Raw genomic sequence first — 21,029 nt, 5'->3', positions numbered from 1 at the left:
AAGTTTCGAAGTTCAAAGCTCAGCATTTCCAGATAAGGCTGGGAGAGATTCCCTGGAAAGCTGCTGCCAGCTGGTGTAGATAATATTGAACTAGATGAACCAATGGTCTGTTCCTTTATAAGACAGCTTCCTGTGTTCCTGATATACTACACCCATGATGCAATACCCAGCCAAGGAAAGTGTGTGTGTGTGTTCCTAGCAGGTGCAGAACCAACCAGGATCATCACCCACACAGTCAGGATTGACAAGTGTTGGCAGGCAATGGCGATGGTGGCAGCAGGGGCCCTGACAAGGTGGTATTATTCCTGTGGGCCCTGGCAGTTTCCAGAGTAGACCAGGTGCTGACACCAGGTCTGGTATCCCAGCATAACTGGGATGTTTATGACCCATGTGCTTGGTGGATGGGTGGGTCTTCCTGGGCCGCAGGTGGGTCTGGGGAGGTTGGAGAGTCAGGTACCTCCTTCAAAGCAGAGGATAGAGGTCTCACTGCCCCCTGGAATTTTTCATCAGTAGACATTTCTAGTGGGGCAGCTACTTCACTGATTACCCCATTTACTTAAATAAGTATCCATTTCATTTCTGCCCCACTTTTGCTCCAATGAGCTTGAAGCAGCGTATATTCTCACCCCCCTACACACAGGTTTTTTCTCACAATCACCCAGGAAGGTTAGGCTAGGGGAGAGTGATGGGTTCAAGATCCCACAATGAGATTCATAGCTGAGTAGAGATTTAAACCTGGATCTTCCCAGTACTAAGATGATCATCTAACAGTTAGAGAGACCTACCACAGCACCACACTGCAATGATTCAGGACTACAGTCACTGAGTCCTTGGAGCTCTTCTCTGGGGTGTGTGGGGTGGGGGATGTCCTGGTCTATGACACAAATCTGTGGCAAGTTCTGGTCTGCAGCTACGATGAGGAATGACTCCAAACATGCCAACATTTCCCTGAAAAAGCCAACTAATCTTGACTTACCACCCCACTTCGTGAATTGCTCCAGGCTCGTCTAGAAGAGATGTGCTTTGTAAAGGCAGGATGATGACTCCAGTATGGAATTGCCAGCCCCTTGCAGCTCTTACCCCCAAAGTGTCATTTCCCCCCCCTCCAGCACACTGCATTTCTTTGGGAAATAAATCACCAATCGGCTCATTACTCATTATCTAGTGAAGTGCCTTTCAGAAGGGTGGGTGAAAAATAGGGAAACTGCCTGTCTAAAGGTGTGTCCGGACCAACACATTCCATTTCTCATCATGGTGGCTGATTTAATTTGTCTTCTCCCAAAACAGTTTACAACAATTTTTTGAAAACGTAATAAGCATCCTCCTCTTTAAAAAGTTAAAATCATCTCTATGATCAGTTGCTGTTCAAACATGCAGGAGATTACAATAGCAATTCACTACTTAAATGTGTGTGGTTTTTCTGGCAAGGTCCACATTCTGTTTAGGACAATCTGTCAGGGGCCACATACTGGCAGTTGCAGTAGCCGAGGTGAAACCAGAGACAAAAGTCTTCTGGATGAGCCAATCTGGAAAGCCAGGTGCCCACATGCCACAAGGGAGCTGGTCAGGTGGAGCAGCATTCTTACAGCCCTTGTCTACACAATCAAGGAGTCCCTGCGTGTGTCTAGCACACAAACACAACCTTTCCAGACCCTTGTGGTTCACTTGCAGGTCACAGAGCGGCTTCAGGGAGTAGGGAATTCCAAGTATCAAAGATGATCATTACAGTGGTACCTCGGTTTACAGATGCTTCAAGTTACAGACGCTTCAGGTTACAGACTCTGCTAACCCAGAAATAGTACCTCGAGTTAAGAACTTTGCTTCAGGATGGGAACAGAAAACGTGTGGCGGCGGCACGGTAGCAGTGGGAGGCCCCTTTAGCTAAAGTGGTATCTCAGGTTAAGAACAGTTTCAGGTTGAGAACAGACCTCCAGAACGAATTAAGTTCTTAACCCGAGGTACCACTGTACTTTGGAAAAGAAGGCACTTTGCAGCACTTCGAAAGGAGCTGTAGAAAACCCAGCAAGCAATTTCAGAAGCCCCTTTCCAAGCACAGCAAACCCTCCTCCTTTGGGGCAGGTGGGTGTGGCTTGGCTGGGGCAGGCCAAATGGGGAGGCCTTGTGGGCCTAATTAGGCTTGTGGCCAGAGGTTACCCACTCCTGCTTTAGATGATCATAAATTCTAAGAGGAAGAAGAAATGAATCAAAACCCATTGGGGTTGGCTGGTGATTCTTTTTCAACTCATTCCGACCCCTGACTCACCACTTGAACACACAAACCAACAATGAGCTTGGAGTGAGTTCGGGGGTGACTGCATTTCAACCATTTATATCTCACCTTTCTGCACCGAAGTGTTCATAAGGTGTCTTGCAGCAAAACACCAACAACTAAGAAGCTTAAATACAAATTGCAAAAGCAGATCAACAAAATAATGATTTAAACATTTAGCAATTAAAATATTAGTAGAGAAGCCAGATTAAATCAATGCTCAGGGGAATGGGACAATGTGGAAACCAGCTGCACCTCCGTTGGGAAGCTGGTCCCTCAACTGGGGCCATACCTGAGAGGGTCTCCCCTCTCTCATGTCCACTCAGTGCCTCAGAGGGTCTCCATTTATTAGTTATGTAGAAATATTTATAAAGTGTGCAATCAAAAAGTGTACATAAAATAAAATTCCTTTTATTTGACAGAATTTGCACCCCACTGAATCATAAAAAAACTCCAAGCAGTTTACATAAAATTTAAATGTAATATAAAACAATTATCAAAACATGGTGAAAGTTCCTAGGACAGTTTATGGCGGTCTGCATATTGTGCAGCCAAGATCTGCCACAAATATGTCGCTGAGTACGGGTCTGAAACCACCTCTTAGGGCTCATCCATACTTCTGCTTGTCCCACCACTTCTCCCCGTGGAAAACCAGCCCTTTTCCGCTGAATCAGAGTCCAACCACATCTGGAGGGCCACATTTTAGGCCATGTATACCGAACCGTCTCTCAGGAGTTGTCTCCGGGAAATTACAGATCTGCATAGGCAGGCTGGATGTGAGAGGCAAATGGGCTTGGGGAAGGGCTTTGGTTCTCTGTTAGTCAACTGATCACTTCTCTCAGTGGCGTAGCGTGGGGGGTGCCAGGGGTGCCGGCCGCACCGGGCGCAACATTTGGGGGGGCGCGTTTGGCTGGCCCTCCTCAAGGAAGCAGGAACCCCACTGTCCTCAGACCTCCTCCGAAGCCTGGTGGTGGGGCGGAGAGACCTTCTCCCCGCGCCAGCCTTCGGAAGGATGCTCCGAAGCCTGGTGGTGGGGCGGAGAGACCTTCTCCCCGCGCCAGCCTTCGGAAGGCTGCTCCGAAGCCTGGCGGTGGGGTGGAGAGACCTCCCCGCACCAGCCTTCAGATGGCTGTCCTGAAGACTTGTGGTGGGAGCAGTGGCGTAGCGTGGGGGGTGCAGGGGGGCCTGCTGCACCTGGCACAACATCTGGGGGGCGCGGAAGAGACTCGAGTGCTAAAATCCACGGGTTAAGGGGCGCAAATTACTTGCCTTGCCCCGGGTTAGGGGGCGCAAATTACTTGCCTTGCCCCGGGTGCTGAGAACCCACGCTACGCCACTGACTTCTCTTGAGATTGGAAAGACCACACTGTTCTCCTTCTCTTTTTAGGTCCTTGGCGATTGGCCACCAATATTCCTCCTTGGGAACTCAGCCCATCCTTTGTGGCAGCATCCCTGGCTTGGTGCCCAAGCAACTACGGTTCTGTCGGAACTACGTGGAGATCATGCCCAGCGTAGCCGAAGGGGTGAAAATCGGCATCCAGGAATGCCAGCACCAGTTTCGCGGTAGGAGGTGGAACTGCACCACTGTAAACGACAGCTTGGCTATCTTTGGGCCAGTGTTGGATAAAGGTGAGTACACAATGTTCTAAAATGAATGACATAGTTGATCAATTTGAGAAAATGGAATTGGGGGGGTGAGAGTTTAGCTGATGAAATCTCTTGAGAAATAGACAATCTCTGTGGTGTTTTTTCCTGTCTGGGGAGTCAGACTGTGCTTGTGGTTTCAGTTATGCTCCAATGCAGTTGTTGTTGTTGTTGGCATCCATCTGTCTTGACATACAATGGAGTGCACCTCTGAGGGTAAAGTCAAAGCGCTATGTTAGCAGCACCAAAGTGACCTCCTTGTGTGCAAGCCTGGGCATGTGTATATGGGGCCTCGGCTGCCCAGACGACAGAACCCTCCTCTCGGCTTCACTGATGTGGTTCAAGGAAAAGCAGAGCAATATGTTTAGCATCAGCTTTGCTTCAGGAGTTGGTGGAAGGAGGCATGCAAGGCACCATCCAACTGTCTTAGGGACTCCACTCTGGATTTGTGTAGGGTTTTCTCCTTAGCCTTTTCTTCTCCCAAAGAAGACAGCAGAGGTTTAGGATCAAAGCTTTCCTTCTCCTACACGGGCTACTTTCCCAGGTTGATGAGCCCCATCTGCCCCTCACTTCCCTCTACAGCACCTGCAGAAACTACCTTCTTGATCGTTGGACCCACTATTGGTCTCGTCCACTCAAGTTGGTAGAGCATGTCTTCACATGCGGGAGATGTTCCTAACTTACCAAGGCTTCGAGACCCACCAAGTATCCTCACCTAGTTTAGTCAGGCAGTCAAAACAGTTTCCTGGGGTGCAGCTGCTGTCACAATGCAGTAGTAGAATTTCAAAGACGATGATAAGCAGGCATTGGTACCTGAAGAGATGAGTATTATGCCCAGGGAGGGTAGCTGGGGAGTGCAGTGGCCAAGGGCAGATGGCCAAGGGCAGAACTCGTTCTAAGATGATAGGGTGGCTGTCACCATCTAGTTGCCACCACTGTGTGCACATGCTGAGTTTGGATGATGTTGTGGAATGTTCCCAAACATTCTCACTGATTAGATGCAAGTTGACAATTAGAGATGTTTGACCACATGTAGATTTGGTGACAGAAATATAAGATCAGCTTGGATGGGAGGTAAACCTTCCACAGGATGTTGGGTCAAGAATGTCTATGTGTTTTGGATCGGAAGGAAGCACCAAAGCACAAATATTGAGGAAGTCTGGGTGCCAAGTGAATTCAGGTGGAAGTAAACCAAAGGACATGGTGTCCAAAACTACAGGTTGGAAGGCTGACTGCTCTATATGGCTTTGAAAATCTCGCCCAAGATATAGAGATGCTGGTTGGGGAATCGGGATTTGTTCTCAAAGGTGCACTTAGTAATAAGGTTTGCTGATGTGTAATGCATGAAATGGGACTTAGACTTCCTTATGTTGGCATTTGTTTGTTGATTTAGTTTATTCATTTATCTACCAGTTAGTGATTTGCATGAAATATGGAATATAAAGTTCCCAATAAAAGAAGTTAGCCTAATTTTCTTCAAAATCAAGTTAGCAGTACACACACACACACACACACAGAGAGAGAGAGAGAGAGAGAGAGAGAGAGAGAGAGAGAGATTATAAAATGAAATTACATATTAAAATACATGTCTGAGTAGGTTTGCTTAAACAATTTTTTTTTAGCAGATGCTAAAAATAGTCCAGTGAATCATAGAATCATAGAATCATAGAGTTGAAAGAGACCACAAGGGCCATCAAGTCCAACCCCCTGCCAAGCAGGAAACACCATCAGAGCACTCCTGACATATGGTTGTCAAGCCTCTGCTTAAAGACCTCCAAAGAAGGAGACTCCACCACACTCCTTGGCAGCAAATTCCACTGTCGAACAGCTCTTACTGTCAGGAAGTTCTTCCTAATGTTTAGGTGGAATCTGTTGAATACCATCAGGCAGGGAGCAGTCAAGTGACCATATTATGGGCTAAGGGAACCCTTAGTAAACTGTTTCCAAGCTGTACTAGGCTTTATATACATTGAATTTTGCCCTGTAACAAAACAGCAGCCAGCGAGGATCTCTGAGCTGAGATGCAACATGCTGACAGAATCTCACTCCTGTCAGCAATAGTGATGCAACATTTTGCATTAACTGCTACTTCCTGGGCTAAGTGAAAGGAAACCCCACAAAGGGCTGCTAGTTCTGCCATTTTCTGCCAGGAAGGTCCACTCAGAGCAAACGTCCACCGAGTTTTATGCAGATTGATGTTTGCTCCTACCCAGAGAATCACAGAATCATAGAATTGTAGAGTTGGAAGGTATCCCAAGGGTCATCTAGTCCAACCCCCTCCAATGCAGAAATCTCAACTAAAGCATCCAGTGGTATAGAGGGGTTTTCCAGGGAAAGTGGAGGGCAAGCAGAAAACCACTCAGACCCATGTCCAGAAAGCACAGCACAAGCAGAAATCGGCTCGAATTAGTGCTTTTTAGGCATGATACAAGTGGAAGTGTGGACAAGCCCACAGAATGCATTGCAGCATCTCTGCATTCACAGTTATAGGTAAAGGTAAAGGGACCCCTGACCATTAGGTCCAGTCGTGACCGACTCTAGGGTTGCGGCACTCATCTCGCTTTATTGGCCAAGGGAGCTGGCGTACAGCTTTCGGGTCATGTGGCCAGCATGACTAAGCCGCTTCTGGCAAACCAGAGCAGTGCACAGAAACGTCGTTTACCTTCCTGCCGGAGTGGTACCTATTTATCTACTTGCCCTTTGACGTGCTTTTGAACTGCTAGGTGGGCAGGAGCAGGGACTGAGCAACGGGAGCTCACCCCGTTGCAGGGATTCGAACAGCCGACCTTCTGATCGCCAAGTCCTAGGCTCTGTGGTTTAACCCACAGCGCCACCCGCGTCCCTATATTCACAGTTATACGTATCCCCAAATTCATTTTTTGAACATGACCTCTCTTGAGATCAAAAGCCAGAGTCCTGCAGAATAAATAGTCACCTTTGGAAGGAAGCAACTTTAGCATAAACACAGGCCTGGCTTAACTGGACTGAACTTAAGCCTCTCTGGGTGTAATTATGGAAATAGTTAGCAGCCTCATGCACTTCCCCAAGGGACTGACACTGCTGTTAAGATTAGCTTACCCTAATGCTAGAGCAAACACCAATTGACCTCCCGTCAGAAGTGCAAGGCGACCCTTAGAATATGTTTAAGAGAGTCCATCTTGATGGTGATTTGTACGGTTGACCTTCTAAGTTCACCCTTGGGGGAGAGAAAGGCTAGGGCTTTCACTAGCAAACAGCATATAGGGAAATTGTAGAAAGGACTCTCCTTTCTTTCTTTATGTGTACTGAATGAGGCTATGAAGTTGGTTATAGCAACTCGTTAATAGCAATTCCTAGTTCCCAGTTTTGTTTCAGTTGCAGTGGAAGAACTGGGCTAGCCTGGATATCTCTGTACCTGAAAATAAGCCCTAAACTACCCCAAAATTATCTATCTCCACCATCAGCTGACACTGCCCCGCAGACTGCCCTAGCGGTGGTGCATCTCAGAACAAGCCTTAAGAACACAAGAAGCTGCTCAGCAAATTCCCTAGATAAGATCTAGCGAAATAGTTGTAGCTCAGTGGATGCAGCAACCTTGTTCTTGCAACCAATCCATATTGTATACGTACTTCATACATATCCAATAAGGAAACATAGTGGTAGAGCACCCAATTTGAACATGGAAGGTCTCAGGTCCAATCCCTGGTGTCTGCAGGTAGGGTTGGGAAAGAATCCTCTCTGAAATCCAGAATAGTCCCTGCCAATCCCAAATACTGAGAGGGACCAACGATCTTATTTAGTATAAGCCAGCTTCCTATGATCTAGTATGGGGAAGGGCTATAGCTCTGAGGCACAGCACTAACTGGGACAGAAAGTCCGAGGTTCATAGATACCATTGTGTGTCACACAGACCTCAAGGCCGTTTCCGTACAGATATAATTATAATTACAAAATCAACAAAATTTCATAAAATACAAAACGCACGCCTTACTTTATAAGCATTTCATGCCATTTAACAGCAGTACCAACAGAGAAAAATAGTCAACCTCCAGAGATTTTTTAAAAAACAAATGAGCTTTACCAACCAACGAAAGCACATTGATGTTGTGGTCATGCATGCTTTCAAAGGGAGGCATTCCACAACTGGGGAGCCACTGCAGAGAAGGCCCTATTCCAGGTCCCTTTACAACAAGCAACACCACCAGTAGGGCCTCCTCTGTTGTCCTCCTATATACAGAGCATCCCACTCTGACTCCCAGCTTCATTGCTTTGAGGGTTTGATTTCATGGTCTGGCTCCAGTGATGAGCAAATCTGCCCATTTCAATATCTCCCATTTTCTCATTTTTCCAATCTAAAATTCAGTTCCCCTCCTTTCCACATCAGTTTGCAATTTAAAAAATTACATTTGTGAAAATTCATTAGCATTTTAGTGTCCATTTCTCCTAATATACATATTTTTGCAAAGCAATTTCCCCTGATGTATGCTATTTTTATGAATATATGAATTTTAAAGGCATACTACTATAGTATTTGTATTTCTGTACACATTACTAGGCTGAAGAACTGCATTGCAAAAAAAAAAAAAAAATCCTTCCTGTAGCACCTTAAAGACCAACTAAGTTAGTTCTTGGTATAAGCTTTCGTGTGCATGCACACTTCTTCAGTGTATCTGAAGAAGTGTGCATGCACACGAAAGCTTATACCAAGAACTAACTTAGTTGGTCTTTAAGGTGCTACAGGAAGGAATTTTTTTATTTTGACTATGGCAGACCAACACGGCTACCTATCTGTAACTGCATTGCAAAATTCAGAGACGTGTGAATTTCAAAGGATGGCTGCGTTTTGACTCATGGGTTGTTTCTGAAAGTGCATATTTGATAAATTTGCCTTTGAATGCAAGTTGAATCAAATTTCTCCCCCATTCCTACCTGAGTCCTCAATAAACCTACCCCCATCCTGAAGGTCCCACATTTCCTAGGCCCTCTAACACCACAGCTGACCAATAGCCAACCCATATTTTGTGAATTGCACAAGAACTATGTGTAGTTTGATTTTAAATTATATTTGAGATTTGTTGCACCAGAAAGCAGTGATCTGTGGGTTCCAAACAATTTGGGAGTCCTTTGGGGAAACTACTATCAGGTCTGTGCTTGGCTTCGGAATCTTCTTCTCTGGGCCTTGATGGGCTTTTGCAAAGACATCGGGTCTCTCCGGACATCTTTCCTATTGTGTATGCATGAGGATTTGTGCTAATTCTGATATTGGGGTACTTATACGCAATCCCACTTTCAATACTTTCATGCCTGCAAGAGTTTCAGGGCAGACATACTGCTTCATTTTCAATCGGTATATGTCCTGTAACTTCCTGCTGAAATCCTGTACAAAAATTTAATACCACAAATGTTCCAGTTTGTTTTTTGTCCCATTTTTGTTGTGCTGTGGCGCAATCTCCAGAGATAGCCTGCTTCATACTTCCATTGCTGCATGGTACATTTATGATCACTCTGTATATGGGAACCATAGTCATAGAATCATAGAATAGAATCATAGAATCATAGAGTTGGAAGAGACCACAAGGGCCATCGAGTCCAACCCCCTGCCAAGCAGGAAACACCATCAGAGCACTCCTGACATATGGTTGTCAAGCCTCTGCTTAAAGACCTCCAAAGTAGGAGACTCCACCACACTCCTTGGCAGCAAATCCCACTGTCGAACAGCTCTTACTGTCAGGAAGTTCTTCTTAATGTTTAGGTGGAATCTTCTTTCTTGTAGTTTGGATCCATTGCTCCGTGTCCGCTTCTCTGGAGCAGCAGAAAACAACCTTTCTCCCTCCTCTATGTGACATCCTTTTCTATATTTGAACAGGGCTATCATATCACCCCTTAACCTCCTCTTCTCCAGGCTAGTCAGAGGCCTCTGCAAAGTTATGTGTGTATCTGAAGGCAGCCCTGTATTGGGAGGTTTTTAAGGCTTAATGTTTTTGTTTTTGATATGCTGCAAGTGGCTCAGAGTGGCTGAAGAAACCCAGCCAGATGGGTGGGATAGAAATATTATTATTATTATTATTATTATTATTATTATTATTATTATTATTATTATTAATTCTTCACACACACCCTACCTTTTTACTTCAAAAAATTAGATTATCACAAAAGAAATACAAAATGGCATCCAAATATGTCTAATAATATTCATATTATATATGAATATTTATATATTCAACTATAAATTAAATTATGCTTTAAAGAGCTTTGCATACATTTATTAAGTGTCCATATTTATTATTTGGTTTTAAGCAAATGTTAAATTATGTGAGTGAAAGTAAGGTTAGACACTGCTTTGTGATTTTGCATTCCTATAATTGCACTATAACTGGACTACATTTTTCAATGAATTTGTTTCATGCACGTTCCCTTTTATAATATGTAAGCTTTGTCAACAAAGCTATATCCCATGCACTTTTATACCATTGCAAGGTATCACCTGGTTTATATAATTTCCGGTTTCTTGCTATGACAATCCTAGGTGCAGCAATCTTAGTCATTGCAAGTTTCAAACCTTTCTTGTTTGCCAGGCTTCCCAGAGATCCTAGTAAAGCATATTTGGTTATAGCAGTGCCCTTAAATCAACCCCCTGAATAATGTTGAAATTTGAACCATGAGGGTGGAAAGTGGATGCCCATATAATACTATTCAATTCCCCATTAATGACGGTGACAATGGGAATTAGAGTGTAATGGGAATCAGAAATGATGAGAGAGAGCTTATGTATACACTACTAAAGTTCCCATTGTTCCACCCAACTGGATTGGCGAATTCTACACCACACTGGCTCCATAATGGGCTAGATTGGGTGTGACCAGGGCCTAACCAAGGAAAGAGCATATAACCTTAAAAAATTAAGTGCCCAGTGCTATTCTGAGGAGATGTTGCAGGAGTAAGACAGCAAGACTGGACTACTAGAATACTGAAGGCTCCCCTAGTATTGTTTTCTGAAAACATCCACCTGTGACACAGTGAAGTGGCAAACTTTGGCCTTAGGGAGACGATTTTACAGTACATCTTTTTTGTGTCATTTTCACAAGACCCTTGCTTACCTGGTTAGGCTGAGAAAGACGATGACTTGCCCAGAAGAGCCACTTAAGTGCTTTCACACCTGAGCAAGAGATTTCTCCTGAGCTCTGACCCATCCATGCCTTTACCTACCAGTGGCCACCTCACCACACTGGAAAGTGAAATGTCTTCATTCCCCACCCCCACCACAAATCAGTTGGGCAAAAAGTGGAGGGCAAGGAGGGCCCGGCAGTGTGTATGTTAAGGCAGGTGGGGGGGGGTGTTGCTACTATTTCATAATTGAAAAATGTTGTCCCTCAAGGGAGAATCAAGCCACCCTTCAGCTCTGCTTCACCTACAGCGGCGGCAGGGGGGAGGGAGGAAGATAAAGGAATAAACATCTCAGACGCCTTCTTCAGAGCTCCCTCAGGGGAAAAACATACTTGAGCTACCCAGGAAAGGGCTGGATTTCAGAGCTTAAAGCAACCGCCAACACTCTCACAGAAGCTAAGATTCTTCTCCGGTCCAAGACCACATTCACACCATACATTTAAAGCACTATACCACTTTAAACAGTCATGGCTGCCCCCAGAAAACTCTGGGTGATGTAGTTTGTTACGGGTGCTGAGAATCGTTAGGAGACCCCTGTTTCCCTCAAAGAGCTGCAATTTCCAGAAGAGGGATTGATGGTTAAACCAACATTTTGGTTGCTCATCTCTGAACCTTTCACAATGCTGTAATATCTGTCACGAGGTGAGGCACCCAGAACTGTACACAGTAGTAATCCATATGTGGCCACACCATAGATTTGTATAACAGCATTATAATCTTGGCAATTCTATTTTCAGTCCTAAATATCTCTAGCATGGAATTTGCCTTTCCCCACACACAGCTGACTGATGTCAACAACCACTTCTGAGTCTCAAGAAAAGGGGGAGTGAAAATGTGCATCTATTTATAATAATAATAATAATAATAATAATAATAATAATAATAATAATTTATTATTTGTACCCCGCCCATCTGGCTGGGTTTCCCCAGCCACTCTGGGCGGCTTCCATAGAAACCAAAAATACACTAAAATATCACACATTAAAAACTTCCCTGAACAGGGCTGCCTTAAGATGTCTTCTGAATGTCAGGTAGTTGTTTATCGTTTGACATCTGATGGGAGGGCGTTCCACAGGGCGGGTGCCGCTACCGAGAAGGCCCTCTACCTGGTTCCCTGTAGCTTTGCTTCTCACAATGAGGGAACCACCAGAAGGCCCTCGGCGCTGGACCTCAGCATCCGGGTAGAACGATGGGGGTGGAGACGCTCCTTCAGGTATACTGGGCCGAGGCCGTTTAGGGCTTTAAAGGTCAACACCAGCACTTTGAATTGTGCTCGGAAACATTTCCTATGTTAAAATGTGCATTTCCCATACATGTAGAGTGGGGAAGCAACTCTCTCTTCCTGTGGTTCCTCCAGCAACTGGTATTCAGAAGCATTTCTGCCTCTGACTGTGGAGACAGACCACAGCCATCCTGGCTTGTTGCTGCCAATAGCCTTCTTCTCCCTGAATTTGTCTAAGCTTCCTTAAGGCATCTAAGAAGGTGGCCACTATTGCATTTGGTAGCTACATGTTCCATAGCTTAAACTATGTGCTGCATGAAGAGGTACTTTTTCTGATGTCCGTTTTTTCTAGTGTTATCTGAGAGGGAACTTTTCTCTATCAATTTTATTCATAATAAAAAAATTCCTTCCAGTAGCACCTTAAAGACCAACTAAGTTAGTTCTTGGTATGAGCTTTCGTGTGCATGCACACTTCTTCAGTGTATCTGAAGAAGTGTGCATGCACACGAAAGCTCATACCAAGAACTAACTTAGTTGGTCTTTAAGGTGCTACAGGAAGGAATTTTTTTATTTTGACTATGGCAGACCAACACGGCTACCTATCTGTAATTTTATTCATGCCATGCATAATTTTATAAACTTCTATCATGTTTCCTCTCGCTTGCCTTTTCTCCAAACTAAAAAGTCCCAAGCACTGATACCCTTCAACCATTCTCTCCATGGCAGCTTCAGGAAGACATTCAGAGCTGCAATCCTGGTCCTCCTTTAGAGAAAGAGACTCTCATTATTCAATTAAATCCCCTCATCCACCCATTTACAAGATGCCAACTGCTCCAGTGTTTTCAAATGACCACTGATCTCCTAAAACAGCTTTTATTGGAAAATTCCTTCTCTCAGAAAACTCCAGCCCTTTAAAAGTCAGCACAGCAGATAATTAACCCAGAATAAAAAAGTTCCCCTTCCCCTCAGCCCTCCCCTTTCCACTCAGAGTAAATTACTCACCGAGTATTTAAACGCCCCCTTCTTTTCACCCCCTTCCCAGCCCATTCATTTAAATGTTTCAAAAGGGAAGCCTTCTCCATCGGTTTCCTCTTGTTCCAGCCCCTCCCAGCTTGCCTCCTCTCGCTCCACTACACACTGGCCAGAGCTCTAAACCTGCCAGACGGACTGAGAAATGGCCAGGAGTCATTGTGGAGAAGCAGCTTTTAATGAACTATTGGAAAGTGGATACAGTGATGGGTGTTGAAGTCACCCGGGTAAAGAAACTAGTTCTCAGTCTCGGGCTATTGTGGTGTAAATGCAACCCAGCCCCTCCTACTGTTTGGCCAGGGTTGAAGAGGAGAGGACAGAAGGGGGTCAACTTATAGGGTCTCTGCTCCAGTTAATCAATGTGATTGGATTAGGGTCACTGCGACCCCTAATAGTGTCAAAGGTCGTGCCCAATGGGATTAGAAGCTTTGTTGAGAGGTAGCCCGTATCCTTTCAGCGCTTGGGGATGAAGCTTGTTGATTAGCGTTTAACACTCCCACCACCTTTGACAGAAACAGCGTCCCTTTCTGTGGCCTTATGTCTTTGCCCATGTGAGAGGAAAGGAGGAGGGAGGGGAGAAGGGTTGTACGTCCGCCACACTTAGGTGTTCAGGCTGGCCTTCAGAACACATACATCAGATCACACCCAACACATCAGAAAGTCATAACAGGAGATTCAAGGAGTGTGAATATGTTACCCTTTGGCCTACAGAAGTGGTTTTCAAACTGTGTCCTTAGGAATGCTTCAAGGATTCTTGAGTGAGACCAGTCATGATGGACAAGCCACCTCGGAGGACTATTCATCCACCATTATCACCTTCCTGGCAATGCACATTGGCAGGGGGATGTTGGCTACATTTGAGAACACACCTCTGTTTATGCAGAAATGACCTAACGGGCCTGATCAAAAACAGTGTGCGTGCCCCAGAATGCTTTCCCAGGATCTTCTGCAACACACATAGAGAGGCACTATATCAGATATGCAGAGGTTTCCTAAGCAAACAAGTACATGTGGGAAAGGTCTCTGAGTGGTTGAAAGTTTGAAAAACACTAGCATACCATTTCACGTTTGTGGACTTCCCACAGGCACCTCCCAGGCACTGGGTGAATGGGATGCTGGACTATGTGGGCTTTTGGTCTAATCCAGCAAAATCTTTTCTTATGTTCCTATGCCGATTGGTTTCATATTGCGGAATCGAATGAGTTTTTTTCTGAGACAGGTTCACATGGTGGAAACTTTCCACAATGCCTTAAAAATCCCAAAGGCCAGTCAGTCAGTCAGTGGCTTTTAGTCACCCTATCCCTCTGTGTACCAGTTGCAAGGGAGCAGCTTATTACCATCAATTTCTGCTTGTGAGCTTCCTAGTGACATCTGGCTGACCACTGTGAGAGATAGGATGCTGGAATAAATGGACTCTTGCCCTGAACCCACAGGACTCTTGCTATGCTCTGTGTATGTGTTTGTGTGTTAGTGCACTTATTCTACTATAGGGAAGTATACAAATTTATGAATTAAATATCATTTTTTTAAAAAAAAACTCAACCTGGAGCTAAGGGTTGTGGTTGTGGGACAAGGGTGGAATACAGGCTCCACCCAACCTTTGACTAACTTTAATTAGCTATTTTCATAAGAAAACATAGCTCCTGGTACTTATCTCTATTTAAAAATGGGTCACTTGTAAATGTTTGGAGACTGAAAGGGAGAGAAGGCCCGTGATTAAGTAGAGTAAACCAATAGGTAGGCGGCCAGTAGCTCTGCTTGTACACTGATCTTCTCATTGAGGAACCACTAATAAGCTTCGGAACTTCTCAGGAACACAGCACTACAGAAGAGAGACTCAATGGTGCACCTTTAGACCTTTTCCAGCATGCATTCCATTTTTAATACCTCCTAATTTAATAGGAGTCCTGTGGGGATGGACTAAGATTCCATCTAGTCCTGTATTCTGTCTCCAGTGATGGTCAGTCCACAAGAACATGGGAAGCTGTCTTATACTGAATCAGATCCTTGGTCTATCTAGCTCACTTTTCTCTATGTCAGCTGGGATTGGCTCTCCAGGGCATCTTTCCTAGCCCTATTTGCAGATGATGTGGGTTGAATCTGGGACCACCCTATATGTGCATAGCCCACAAGCAGGCATTTCCCATTTTATGTCCCCCCATCAACTGATATTCACAAGTAAGATGCCTCTGAATATTGATGCACCACTGAGCAATGATGGCTAATCACCACTATGGATTTATCTATGAATTTGATGGCCCATTAGAGAGCCTTCTCCATAATGGGATCAAAACTGTGGAACTCCTGTATAAAGGTGCATCAGGCACTATATGTTTACAATTTTTACACAGTCACTGAAAATGTACCTCTTTCTCCTTGACCTTTGACAGTTGAACTATTGTTAGTGTTCCACCTATATACCTACTGCTTTGTTGGGAGGTAGGTATTTTTGGATGGGCTTCTCTTATTTGTTTGACGGTCTTATATTGCTTAGATGTACTCTGCCCTGGGATCTTATGAGTAACTAATGTTCATTATTATCCTCCTTTGAAATAAAATTGTGTGAAAAGGCACATTGTATTGAATAACAGAGTCTTGATTGGTTGTTAACAGGGCCTTGTTAACCATAGGCACCAGGGGTGCGGGGCTACTGGGCACCGGGCTCTCAGGGGTGCCAGGCCAAGAGTCCAGGGCAGGAGAGCTGGAGTCCGGGGAAGAGCCCATCCGTTGGCTGGAGCGCTGTGATGGGCTCTTCTGTTGATGGTGGCTCTGCGCCGTGAGTTTGGGGATGAGCGAGCCAGCGAGGTGCTGAGGTGGCTGGCCGGCTCTGTCCTCCTACGTGCCTGGGATTGGCGTAGGGCTGTGGAGAAGCCTGCCCAGTGCACGCTGCTTACACCACAAAGCGCCTCGCCGACGCCTCAGGCTGGTTTGTTGAGCTGGGCTCCTTATGTTTCCTGTTTTCTTTTCCTTAGCAGAGATAAGTGTGGTATCAGCTTCCTCCCTAAAAAAAAGGTCAACAACTTTGGGGTTCCCCCCTAAAAAAGGGTATGGGCAACCTGGGGCAGGGCACCGGCCGGATCTTTGCACCCCGGTGCCGCATATGCTTAAGACGGCCCTGGTTGTTAAGTAAGAAGGCAGGCAACTGAGAGCTGGCTGAGGACAGAATGAGGTTGGTGGGGCAAGTGCCCCATTTGTCCTAATGAACCATCCTCCACTGGTCTGCTCATACGCAGTGCACAATGTTCTGAGCTATGCATGAGCCACACCGCTTCATGGTCCTTGGCTCCCAATCACATTGGGGCATGTGTGGGCATACTGTGCGGGTGCAGTGATGCATTGGCAGGATTTCTAGTGCCTAAGCAGCTCAGTTGTAAGTGGCAAAATGGGAGAGGCAGTGAGCAGTGGTGAGTTATCAGAGGATAGAGCTGTGTGTTTCCATATGCTCTGTTCTACACCTACTAAGCTAGCCTGCTCCCCTTGTAAGATCCACCAGCAGCGTGGTAGAAGATGGGGGAAGCACCATCGTGTCCTTCAACACACAGCGCAATATGTCTTGGGCCAGCCCTGAGAGGCGGCCAGCACTGGAGGGAGATTTTCTTAGTAGAAGAAAGCGTGTTTGAGATGTTGAAGGGAAATCTGGAGGACTTGGCAACATCTTGAACATGGTAGACTGAGGAAAGGAAAATTGATGATCATCTGAGGAGTATGTGTCTGAGAGAAATGGGAGATAATGGTGTCTGGCAGACAGATAAGAACATGGGAAGAAATGACGTTAAGCTGTATGCTAAATGCCTAGGAGATATCACAAAAAGGATATTTTGGGTTAGAACTATTTCGGTAGTTGTAAAAGTCCAGTCATAAGTGAGAAAGAAAGTGACGATTCTTCTCTTCTCATGCCAATTGGTTAATTGTGTCAGAAGACACCAGAGCGTTACATGTTTTCCAGATTTTTCTTTTTCAGTTGTCCCATTAGCACAGATATTTTCCAGAACATTCTTTTCCCACTGGTCCCATTGACATGGAATGCCATGTTCTCATGAACTGGAAATGAAAGAAGGATAGGAGAAAAAGAGGTGTTCGTGCAGTTAATCATCACTAAATTTGTGTTTAATTGTAGGCGCATGTATAAGGCGAAAAGGCTGAGAAACGGTTGGCACTGTGATATTTGGTGAATCATTTCACATACTTCAGGTATGGTAACCTGGTCTCAAAATGGCTGTGCCTTCCACAGCTTTAGTCAGCCAAATGAGGGCAGGGTACCCTTCACATGCATATTGCCAAAGTTTCTAATAAAGGATCTGTATTTGTTGGGGTTGGGCCTTTCCTGGCAACAGACAAACCAATGAAATAATTGAGAACCCTCCCAAAGGCCTCAGGCCTTCAACCCAAGCCGGTCATTAACTGTCAGGAATTTCCCTTCCCATAAATCATGGCTGGGCCTTAATCATTCGCAAGTCGCTCCAGTTTTGCCCTAGTCAGTTCCCCAGAATCTTTGGAGCTTCCTCAAAAATCAGGATAATAGCTGAGTCAGGCCCCCAATATCCAAAGCAAATTGTGCTACTGGAATGGAAATGTAGGAAGATCAAACATCAAACGTTTCCTTCACTTTTCTGCTACTAAAATGGAGCCCACTTGATTCTCACTCACCTCCCAAACTTTCCTAGAGAATGCTGAAAGTTTTTTGCTTTTGGAGCAAGGCTTGCTCCCACTACTCACCCCCCTCCAGGCCTCTCTATCTGGCCCTTAGGGTTCTCCTCCTCAGGCCACATCAACTCCCTATCATCTTGCATGCAAAGGACCCAAGTTCAATCCCTGGCATCTCCAGGTAAGACCATCTGAAACCCTGGAGAGCTACTGCCAATCAGTGTGGACAATAGTCAGCTAGATGGACCAATGGTCTGGCTGGTGTAAGGCTGCTTTCTCTGTTCCCATAAACATGATCCTCTGATAAATATGGTATTTTCCCTATAGGTATGATCCTCACTGACCCCTCTTTGCATTCACATAGAGTGTTTTTGCCTTGATGGAATGTGTCCTTGAACCCTTATAATGATTCTTGGTTACATAGATGCAGGATGGATAAAGGTAAAGGGACCCCTGACCATTAGGTCCGGTCGTGGCCGACTCTGGGGTTGCGGCGCTCATCTCGCTTTATTGGCCGAGGGAGCCGGCGTACAGCTTGCAGGTCATGTGGCCAGCATGACTAAGCCGCCTCTGGTTCGCCAGAGCAGCGCACGGAAACGCCGTTTACCTTCCCGCCGGAGTGGTACCTACTTATTTACTTACACTTTGACGTGCTTTCAAACTGCTAGGTTGGCAGGAGCAGGGACCGAGCAATGGGAGCTCACCCTGCCGACCTTCTGATCGGCAAGTCCTAGGCTCTGTGGTTTAACCCACAGCGCCACCTGTGTCCCTTTCGCAGGATGGGTAGGGGTGTGCAATTCTATGTAGAAATTAGCCTATGGCACCAAGGTAAACTTTACATTAATTGCATTATGCATTTTGGCCTCTGGTCCTGCCCATCACTGGTATCCTGGCCCCACATTTTTCATTTTAGCAGACCAGCACAAATGACTAATGCAGGTGGAGGGTTACCTGAATCACTTGCTAAATGTGTTTGTCTCAGGTTATTGTTAAAAGCATAGGAGCAGATCGGGGGGAAAGGAAGTTGGCAATAACTGTACACAACAGCATGAGGTGGAATGAGACTTCATCAGGCACTGGGTTTCCATTGCTGAACAGCTCCTTTTTCTTTGCTTCTTTGGTGATGGTGAAAGATACAATAAAAACCAAGCTGTGTCGATACCATCAGCATTACAGCCCTATGAGATCATTGCATTGCACACTTTGCAGCTCTTTAAATAGCAATTTCATTTCAGAAAAGGATTGACCAATTATGCATTTCATCAATTGCAAGAAGGTTCAGTAGCGTCTCCAGTTAGGGTTAGGCCCACTGGTTTCGTGAAGATATCCCATTCCCATGGATTCTAGAAGCTGCTGGTGGTGAGTGTGGAAAATCTCAGGTTATTTCCTTAACAGCTTGTCACCATTTGACTTTAAATAAGAATGCACAGGATAGCCCCTTCCTACATTCGACAAATATTTTTGAGTGGGATGTTTCGCTCAAAGAAGTTCTCCAAACCCAGCCAGATGGGTGGGGTATAAATAATAAATTATTATTATTATTATTATTATATCTCATAATTTCATTTTAGGTGACATTCACTAATGACACTAGTTACTTCAGACTGCAGAGCTAGTTGGGTGGTCCATCATGGCAAATGGCAGCGGAGGACTTTGGGGTCTCAAATTTTAACAGCATCCTGTGCAATGCCACAATTTGGTTTCCCTCCACCTTTCACCTTCCAGTCTACATAATAGTTGTGGTGCCCCTGAGGCTCTGCGCCCAGTGCGACCAAACCGGCCATGCTCTCCTAAATCCGCCTCTGCAAATGGGACATTACCCCACCAAAGTCGGCCAGCTCCCATCAATCTGCCTTTCTACTTACAAACAGACCAGTGGGTGGAACTGCCTGTCTTCCTCCTCCTTCATCTCAGTGTTACCCTAGCAGAACCCTGCAGGGAGAATGAAGAGGACAAAACTAGAATTAGTTGGTTCTGTCTGTCACTGGCTCTAGCGCCACCGACTGTTGGGCTGCCTGCTTTCTGACCCATCAGCCCCAATGGGCATCAATCATCACTGGCTGCAAAGCAATATATGAAGAAGTATCAAATAGCCACCTCTGAGCCACTGCTTAATTTCATGCACTACAGAGGATATGCCATTCTGCAGCCATTCACCACCATGTGTTTTTTTTAAAAAAAAATCAAAGACTTCATGGCACGGGTGTCAAACACAAGGCCCGCGGGCCGAATCCGGCCCACCAGACTTCGTCATGTGGCCCGTGTAGCCGCCGCCGGCCACCAGCCTTCACCTTTTATTCTTGCTTTTTTTTTACACAAGAAAGCCGCCTCTTCAGCGCATGCGCGGCAGCCTACAAGCCAGAGAACGTCTGCCCTCTAGCGGCGCCGGCCGTTCTACAGAGGAAACCTCCACTTTACATGCATTCAGGAAACCACTTCCGTGGTTACAACCGGCCCTTTGAGGGTGACCAAACTGCTGATGCGGCCCCCGATGAATTTGAGTTTGACACCCCTGCTTCATGGCAACAGATTACAGGTCAATTACGACAATCCAAGTAAAGCAACCAAACAACCAAAAATGATAGCAGCAGAGAGGTAGGGGAACCCAAAGCACAATATTTGAAATGGCTGGATAAACAGAAATGCTCCACCAACCTGGTGACCTCCGCATGTCTGGACCTCCAACTCCCATCCACCTCAGCCTGCACTGGGCTGGTGAGAACTGTATGGGGGGGCACCAGGTTGGTGAAGGCTGGGGTAAGACAGAGGTTGCTAATGTGACATCTTCCAGATGTTTCTGGACTCCAACTCCCATAATCTCTTATTATTAGCCACATTGGCTGAGGCTGCTGGAGTCCAGTGGCATCTGAAAGGCACCATATTGGCTACCCTCAGGGACACCAGCTATAGGGGGAGAAGGGGCTTCAGCTACCTCAAAATTTCTAAGCAGGGAGCTGAGCCCCCCCCCCCCAATATTTAGGGAGCCGCCATCCCCTGCCGCTCCCGGGCAAGTGCTCGCACCTAGCCTCAGTTCTGCTCCCGAGTCACGTCTGACTGCAGGAGAGGCGGTGGCAGTAG

The 21,029-nt window shown here is 45.7% G+C and overlaps 1 protein-coding gene across 2 annotated transcripts in view; it reads left to right on the top strand.

Annotated features, from left to right (window-relative positions):
* The window catches only part of WNT3A (Wnt family member 3A), a 247,707-nt gene that overhangs the window by 44,888 nt on the left and 181,790 nt on the right, over positions 1-21,029 (top strand). For both annotated transcript variants that reach the window (XR_014212229.1, XM_082192587.1), the window contains exon 2: positions 3,657-3,898. Coding sequence is in view for 1 of the 2 variants with exons in the window: in XM_082192587.1 (XP_082048713.1) it covers positions 3,657-3,898 (242 nt within the window). In the remaining variant the exon portion in view is untranslated. The remainder of the gene's footprint in view (positions 1-3,656; positions 3,899-21,029) is intronic.

This window comes from Podarcis vaucheri, assembly GCF_965113315.1.
Source record: "Podarcis vaucheri genome assembly, chromosome: 12".
In the NCBI taxonomy this organism is placed as follows: Eukaryota; Metazoa; Chordata; class Lepidosauria; order Squamata; family Lacertidae; genus Podarcis; species Podarcis vaucheri.
This window is presented reverse-complemented; position numbering and strand designations above follow the sequence as displayed.